The sequence below is a fragment of the Crocodylus siamensis genome, chromosome 6 (genome assembly GCF_052110815.1).
Source record: "Crocodylus siamensis isolate JL-2025a chromosome 6, ASM5211081v1, whole genome shotgun sequence".
In the NCBI taxonomy this organism is placed as follows: Eukaryota; Metazoa; Chordata; order Crocodylia; family Crocodylidae; genus Crocodylus; species Crocodylus siamensis.
Window position 1 is genome coordinate 14,139,692 of NC_143400.1, and position 8,656 is coordinate 14,148,347.

The 8,656-nt window shown below is 53.5% G+C and overlaps 1 protein-coding gene across 1 annotated transcript; it reads right to left on the bottom strand.

Moving 5' to 3' along the window:
• Nucleotides 1-7,557, bottom strand: ANKRD34A (ankyrin repeat domain 34A). Its single transcript, XM_090052085.1, has 2 exons — nucleotides 7,443-7,557; nucleotides 1-1,836 (listed from the first exon to the last, which is right to left on the bottom strand). The coding sequence occupies exon 2, from the start codon at nucleotides 1,741-1,743 to the stop codon at nucleotides 175-177; it is 1,569 nt and encodes a 522-aa protein (XP_089908211.1). The 5' UTR covers nucleotides 1,744-1,836; nucleotides 7,443-7,557; the 3' UTR covers nucleotides 1-174.
• Between the last annotated feature and the right edge of the window lie 1,099 nt (nucleotides 7,558-8,656).

Genomic DNA, 8,656 nt, shown 5'->3' on the forward strand with positions numbered 1-8,656 from the left:
TAGGATAAATACATGTGGGAGGCAGGGGACGGGGGCGGGCAGTGGAAAGCAGCAACCCAGGGACTGCGAGAGGCTGCCCAAGGTGGGGAGAAGATGGGGAGCTCTGGCCATCTCCCGCAGCCTCTCCCCAGGCAACGGGGCCCAGTTGCAACGGGGCTGTGGGTTCTGGCTCCTCTAGCTGGTCGGGTCGCCCTGGGCCAGCAGGTTTTGGAAGTTGACCAGCTGCTTGATCTGCTCCGTTTGCATAGAGTGCCTCCTCATCAGCTTCTTCTTGCTCTTGGGAGAGGTGGGGGCCACGGGCACGAGCCCCCGGTGCCCGGGCGAGGGGGGCCTGCCATTGGACCGGATGTCGGGGATGGGTGGGTGCGGGTTGACGTTGAGTGGGGGCAAGAAACCGGGCCGCGTGTGGGCGATGTGGTCCAGGAGCATGGTCGCAGAGCCCCGTCTCTCCAGCAGCCCTGGGGAGCGGCGCCGGCCCGAGAGTGGGGACACGGCGCTGGGGATGCTCTCCAGGGACTCCCGGGAGGAGCTGGTGGGCAGCGTGAGGGGCGAGGCGTTGTACCTCCTCCTCTCCAGCGAGACCCGGCCTGAGTCGGGCGAGCCGGGGATGGAGTCGGGGCAGAGGTGCGAGTCGGACTCGTAATGCTCTCGCCGCGTCAGCTTGTGGTGGGCCGTGCCCCGCAGACCGTGCCCCGGCGGCCCCGCGCTCTCCTGGGCCTCCGGGGCCGTGTTACGCCGCGACAGGGGCTGGTGGAGGTGGCTGAAATGGACCTTCTCGGCCCAAGGCGCCTCAGGGCCTGCGCCTTCCTCCGCCGCGCCATCCTGGGGGGCTGCCACCTTGAAGCATGAGGGCTCCTGGCCCTCGATACTGTGCCGCCGCGACAGCAGGGCCCTCTTGGTGAGGCTCAGGCCGTTCATCTCAGCCGTCACCCTCTCCTCTGGCGTCCGCGCCTTCTCAGCGTGGGGGGCAGCCAGGACGGAGGGCGCCACCAGCCCCCACGGCTCGGAATTGAGCCTCTTCAGCTGCTTGGCCCGGCCCTTGGGAGGCGGTGGGGCCACCGGCACTTGCTCAGAGGACCCGTCTGGTCCTGGCAGCGATGGGGGGCAGCTCAGCCGCGTGGCCATGGTGAAGTTGAAGACGTCTCTCTCCTCCTCTTTCTCACTGGCCCCGGGGGACTGGGACGTGCGGACCTCGATGTCCGAGGGCGACATGCACAGGGAGGGCGACGGCTTCTCCTCCAGCCCCGGGGATGGGGGCGAATTTAGGTACTGCTTGGTCTTCTTGGTGCCCGAGGGGGACGTGTCAGTGGTGATGATGATCACCTCCTTGCCCTTGGCCTTGCAGGCATCCAGCAACACCTGCAGGGTCTCCCGGTCACCCCGGTTGATGGCGTACACCAGGGCAGAGGCACCCGAGTAGTCCTTGGCACTGGGATCTGCCCCATGCTCCAGCAGCACCGATGCCACCGACGGGCCGGCCTGGTTGGCGCAGGCGTGCATCAAAGCCGTCTTGCCCGTCTTATCGGGGATGTTGGGGTCGGCCCCGTTCTCCAGCAGGTACCTCACCATGCGGGGCTTGTTGTGGGGGTCGTCGTAGCGGGCCAGGCAGGCGGCGATCAGGGGCGTTTCCCCCTGGGCATTGCCTTCGTTGATGTAGGCTCCCCCCTCCAGCAAGAGGCGGGTGAGGCGGAACTTGCCCTGCCCCACGGCCTTCAGCAAGGCATTGCCTTCTGTGTGCAGCATGGCGGTGGGGCGCTCACCGCTGGGTGGGGGTGGCCTGGGGGAAACTGAGGTTGGGGGAAGCAGGGCTGGGCCTGGCCCAAGGAGAACGCATGCCTGGGAGGAGACAGAAGAGAGAAAGGAAGTCATGACATCTCGCAATGCATCCTTAAACCATCCTGCAGCCACCCCTCGGCTGGAGCAAAGCCGGTGTTTAATAGCCAGGTAGCCATATGGCGTGCAGATTTACGGCGGCCACCTCTGGAGTGAGGTTTGTTTAATCCAGTCCCAGCCCCTGGATGGTGGTAGCACAGCCTGGGATGTGCCTCTATAAAAAAATCCCCCTTTCTCCACCCAAAATCAGATGCCCCAAGAGACGTCCGAGGGCAAAACAACCCTTGTCTCAGCATCCACCCTTGTCTGCCCCTGGCAGCTGCATTAAAATAAGGGCATTAACGGGCAACAGGAGGGCATTAAAATAAGGAGCTGACTCACTCCACACACCTCATGTGGGGGCATCTGGAGAGGGGGTGATGCACGGCAGAAGCAGCTGCTGCTTCCAAACCTGGCTAAAAATCCTAGGGGGCTCAGATGCCCAGATCTCCCACAGACACCCAGCTGGGCAGCCATTCCTACGGGTCCAGTCACCCATGCTGTGAGGAAACAGAGGCAGGGCAGGGCAGGGGCAAAGCAGGGTTGTGAGATGGGGAGGGTTCAAAGAAGAGATTGCAAGGGTGGAAGGGAAAAGTGAAGGCAAGAAAGAGAATCAGGGGAGGTAGAGAAAGCGGGAAGGGAAAAAGGACCAGGAGGAGGTGTAGAGACAGGTAGAAGGGGAGAGGACACAAGAAGGCAGGAATGAGACAGAGGATGAGTAGAGTTGGGGGCTGGGGTCTTCTTGGGGACCCTGGCTCACCCATTTCCACCCACCCCAGGCTAACTAGCAGCATCCCACAGGTCTTTGGAGGCTGGCGCGGTCCCCCAACCCGGAGGTTGATTGAATCAGGGGCTTTGAGATGAATGGACCCAAGAGTCTTGCTCTCAAGGGACAAGAGCGAGGTGACACCACAAGCTAAGCAGACTTGGCAGGAATCTGGGTAGGAGACCTGCCACTTGTGCTTGTGAGTTGGCTCTTTTTGTGCAAGAGCTGGTACTCTGGCCTGGGGGCTTCTTCACGTCCTGTCCTAAACAGTTAGAGAGCCTTCTCGTGCAGAAAGCGAGCACCGTGTCATGGTCAGAGTAGGAGACGACGAGCCAGGACTCCTGGGCTCCAGGCGCAGCTCCAGAAGAAAGCGGCTGGAGCAGCAACGGAGGAAGCAGAGAGTTTGGAAATCCAACCTCAGGTGATTTGCCCAAGATTATCCAGTCAGTCTGTGGCAGAGTCAAGTCCTGGTATGTGGGTACAGCAGAACAGGTGTGGGGTATGTGAGAGCGTATGAACCCAGGTATGTCAATGGAAAGTACCGGGGGGGGGAGGTCGGGTGCCTATAACCCCGCGCTGTCCCGAGAACACACGTTCCAGTCCTACTGGCCACGCAGTCAGCGAGTGGGGCTGGCCAGGCCTGGAGAGGACTTTGAGGAGCACATGTCAGCAGAGAAGCAACAGGGGATTTAAAATAGCTGGGCTGGGATTTTCAGTGGTATTTGGATGGCAAGTTCCTGTTAACACTAACATCATCGGTATAGCCAGATCCTTGCAGCAGCCTGGAAAATCTCAGTCTGTCTGTCCTCGTAGACACTCATCCCTACTTGTGTTGTGGTGTCACTTCGGCAGCCATCCACGCACCAGCACACAAAACAGGGGGAGGATCCCGGAGCCGTTTGTCATTTGAAAGACGAGGGCGCTTGCCAGCTCAGTGGCCCGCTACAGCCGCTTTGTCATTAGCACGCATTAATTTCCTCATTACCTCTAGATTTAGCTTGTGGTTGCCACATCTTTCTCCAGGGAGGAGAAGACAGTGAAGCTGCTATAATGGGCTGAGCCTGGGCCAGGGGGTTTGGGCTGCCACATTTTATTCCTAGTTGCACAGGGAGCGCAGACGCAGGGGTAGCACATAAGTTTCGGAGGGAAGACGGTGGGGTTTGGTTCCTAGCTGTATGGGAGGAGAGCATAGGTGCCGGGATCCGGGTGTCTGGGTTCTGCTCTAAGCTGTAGGAGGCAGCGCTGATTCATGGTTAGAGCAGGCAGATGGGAATCAGGAGTCCTGGGTTCGCATTTGTTGGCCCTGCCACTGACTAGTAGGACAAGTCCTTTCACCTTTTTGTGCCTCAGTTTCCATGACAATAGACCAGGGATGACAAAAGCTCACTCGTCTGTCACAAATTACTTTGAGGTTTCTACCTGGGGGCTCCCAAGATGCCTCAAGGAGTGAGGTGGGCTCCTAATGCTCCTAGCTCCCCACCACCTCTTCTGAAAATCCCAGCCCCAAATGCATTAAACAAGAGCGTGGTGCAACTCCCACAGAGCTTCTCTCTGGACCATCGTGGGCTGTGCCCAGGCCTGAGGCATGACGCACTCTTCTGAGTTGGTTATTTCTCATCTCTTCTATTTGGAGCACCAAGCAAAAATACACCATGGCAGGGGGAAGGGTGTTAGAGAAAAGAGATGGATGCATCCGAGATGCGGCAGTCTCTGAAAGCCCTGCATATGTTCCTTGACACAGAGCAGCCACCGGACCAGCAGGCGCCTGACAAAGGGTTTCGCAGACATCAGGGGTCTCGTGTCTGGCCTCCAGAGGATGCATCAGCTCTCGGGCAGTCTTGTGTCTTCTCTGCAGGCAAAAGGTCCCTGAATGATCTGTCACGACCTCTATGAAGATACCCAGGGTATCTCATTCATCATCTGCCCCTCTGTTGCCGTGATGCTCCTTCCAGGGAGCTTTTTCAGGAGCCCTGTGGATCTAGTCCCTGCTTCGTCAGTGTTTGCCTCATCAGGGTCAGTGGGTTTCAGTGGCTGTATGATATGGGTGGAGTCAAAGGGGGCATTAAAAATAAAAGCTTGGGGCTAGGCTTGGTCCTCTGCTGTGCAAAAGAGGCTCAGCTCCATTGCAATCAAGCAGCCAGTCCACCCAGGTGGGTGCAAGTGGTCATGGCCCCTGGCAGTCAGAGGGCCAGCTTCCGAAATCAGCACAACGGCACTGATTTGCAGGAGATGCCAATTAGCTATAGCTCCACCAAAGTCAGCGGGCCAGGTCTGCAGGTGATGTGAGTGGGTACTGAAACCAAGGGGATGGGCTGCTATGGATCTGCATTGGTGCATCAGAGTCTGTGGGATTCAGCCATCCTTTCTTGGTGTCCGTGGGCCCAAAGCTCAGCCACGGAAAGGCCATTGCTCCAGCAACTTCCATAGGGCCATGCTGACTTTCACCATGCACGTATCTGACCTGCTCCATTACTTTCCCAGAGTATTTCCCCCTCCTTTACTTCCCTGGCACAGAGAGTCCAACATGCCCTTTGGACCTGATCGTGCACTCCCTACCTGACATAGGCCCAGCCCCCAGCACGTAGGAGTAACACTTTGCTCATCTCTGAGGTCTCAAGGGCTGTAATATCATGGAGTCCAAGAGATCCATGGATCAACCTGGGCTCTGATCTCACCACAAAAGACTTCCTTCATGCCCACAAAGTTGCTAAGCCTTTCTAGTGTTCAGAGTGATTTGGGTAGCCAGGGGCTCTTTATCTCAGACCATATAGCCCTAATGGGTTTTATCCTAATAACCACTTCCCCAGGGAAAGGGATGGATTATTCCCCTTCTGTAACTGGACACCTCAGACACAGGGGAAGATGAAGTGAGTTGCCCAAGGCTCCACTGGAGAGTATGTAGCAGAGAAAGGAACTGAACTGCAGCTGTTATAGTCTGAGGCCAGTGCTCTACCCACTAGACCGGCTATTCTCTCATAACAGGGCCTGCATCAGTGATAGACCAGCAGTGATGCCCCCTCTTGCACATTTCTAGGGCTGTGCAAATGAATGAGGAATGACCTCTCCTCCTTAGTAGGTTTTCTGAGCTCCACCACAGGCACTTGGAGGAAATCTATGAAAGCTGTATATCACATCAGAAAAATCTATATGTCATGCTGGGGCATAATAAAGCATGCAATTTCTTCTTGGGATTCCTATAACCCCCGGATAATTTATTCAATATGAACACCAGCTAAATCAGCTACGGTTTAGTAGGATCTCACTTTGCTTCTCTCCATAGGATCTGTAAGTATTGAAAAAGCCCATTTTGCCTTCGGAGTCTTTCAGAGGAAAATCCTTTGCTTTGTGCTGTAAAACCCACAGCCGCTTTGCAGAAGATGGAGCAGGGTTTTTTGTTTTGTTTCGTTTTGCCCTTTTTAACCTTAAAAAAAAAAACATTCCAGGCACAGCAACAGGGCTTCGGTGAAGTGACAGGAAACAGAGGGTTAAAGCTGTTACAGAGAGATTCAGAATAAAGGCATGCAATGAATGAAGAAGGGAGGAAAAAGAAGAGGAAAAATACAGCTGGATTCTTGGTCTTTTTTGGGGGGTTTTAGCTGGAAAATGAAGGGATTTCAGGAAATTGCTCCAAGCTCATGAGGAAAGCCCTGTGGATTTTAGCGGAGAGCTGATCAGATGAGAATCCATGGGAAACGGAATTCATTCAGGCATCTTTTCCCCTGTGATTTTAGATGCAAAGTTTGGGGGTTTCTTTCCGGGGGGGCGGGGGGATAAGAGAATGAGAAGGGGAATATTTTGGTCCGAATTAATAAGGGACTTCCAGCCTTGGCAGGTTACATAACCGCCTAAATGAGAATGAATAAAACCAATTGAACGGCGTGAGAGAGAGAAATTATACTATCTATACTGTATGCCTACAGTATATCAACTGCATATATCATACATCATACACACACACATGCACACACACTCTGTGTGTGTGTGTATATATATATGCAGTTGACATACTGTAGGCATACAGTATAGATAGTATAATTTCTCTCTCTTGCTCCATTCAATTGGTTATATACAGCTATGTACAATTGGTTATATGCAGTTACATACAATTGGTTATACATACAGTGTATATATATATATATGTATGTGTGTGTGTGTGCGTGTGTGTGTGTATATATATATGTATGTATATAATTTAAAGGAACTTCTAATGCTGAATATTATAGTTCAGAATGCACTGGGGGAGAGGGAGGCACTGGAATTAAGGAATAATTTTCTCCCACTTCTAATTGTATGAACAGGTGGTTTGAAAGCAATAAAGCATCTAGCAGCAATAAAACATTATTAGATTTTAATATAAAACAGATTTCTTGGTCAGTTGGCAGGGACCAATTAAAATAGTAAGGGACCTGGGCAGGTGAGAAAACAGACCAACACCTGAGTAGACATACAGGCACAGAGAAAATCATCGTGACGATAATATTGCACATTCATAACCAATAATTAATCTCTAATTGCATGCAACCCAAGAACTCCAGCAAGGCAGGTTGGTCTGAAAACCAACAGTGAATGAGGCTTGGGGTTTGGGGATAAACTGACAGTCATCTGGACCGACAGACCAGATCTGATAATCTTCCCCATCTCCTTATACATTTTAGCATAAAGGCAGCCCCCAGTGCACCAGCCTGCTGAGATGCTCAGTTCCAGCAGCAGCTGCGGGAGAGCGGTGAAACGGGCAAAGGAAGATGCACTATATTCTGTAACAGTCCTCTCCTTTTTTCCCTTTTTTTAAAGAGAAGCATCATACCTGGAGCCCTCCGGATCTCGCCTGTCACCTCCTGCCAGCTCCTTGGGGCCACATGCTTCTGCCCCCTCCAGAAAGGAAAGCAGGGACCTGCAGCTCTTTCATGTCTTAAGCTCTTTGCCACACATTCATGCACCATGTGTGTGTGTATGTGGGGTGCGTGTTTGTGTGTGCACACACAGGTGCTTACATTAAAAAAAGAAAGAAAAGAAAAAGATCTGTCTCCTTCATCCAGAGACTGGGAATAAATAAATGGGAGGAAAATCATTCAGTCCATCGCAGCCCCTCTGTACAGTTTTGGGTAGCATCGCTTCTGTGTCACACAGCCACACACACACACCCCTTCTGGCTGCAGCCCTGCAGATATGTTACTGAGCTCTGGTGTCTCTCAGTTACCGTCAGAGACCTCCGGGTTCTTTGCTTAGACAGCTCCGAGCTGCTATTTTTAGCTCCTTTCCCATAGAACAGAAGTAGATATTCCATTAAAATACACCGAGAGATAACACTGCACCAATATACATAGGAATCGGTCCGCCTCCTCTCACCTCCCCCTCCTCCCTTCCCTGATTCTCTTCCACTGGTTATGAATTATGCTCAGTCCTGGTCAAATCCGTCTCTCCAACCCCTCCGTGTAGGATGCTATGAATGAGTACAGTGCTCTGTACTGTACTACAAGCACAGGCCTTTTGCCTGAACAGTGCAGAGGCCTGCGCTCCCCTGTTTGCCCACGGTCCTGCCCAGCTGAGATGGGAGCCTTGTTGTGCTCGAAGGTGAACACACAGTGAGAGGGTCCCTGCCCCTCCAGAACAGCGGATGGGAGGGGAAACTGAGGCACAGAGCTGGGGCATGGCTTGCTGAAGCTCACGTAGCAGAGCTGAGCATGTGGCCCCCGGTGTCCCAAGTCTCAGGCCAATATTTTACCTGCTGCCTTCTTCTTCGCACCCCTATACGTGACTGACAAGGTGCAGGGAAAATCCTTCTTCGCAAGCTTTTTGGAATTTTGGGGGCATTTTTCCATATATTCGAGTTGGTTTAATAAAAGACATCAGATTTACCCAAAAAACCTTGTCTGCCTATGTCCTTGGACCAACACAGCTACAACCTACACCCCTGTGACAAGGTGCAGGACATGGGAGCCCTGGGCCCTGGGCCTGCAGGCAGGGTTTAAGATACTCCACGCCTTGCTTCATATGGTCATTTCAGAGTCTCATCTTCAA

What these genes read in the sequence shown, in the direction of transcription:
- ANKRD34A (XM_090052085.1), bottom strand. Translation starts at nt 1,743, where the DNA reads ATGCTGCACACAGAAGGCAATGCCTTGCTGAAGGCCGTGGGGCAGGGC.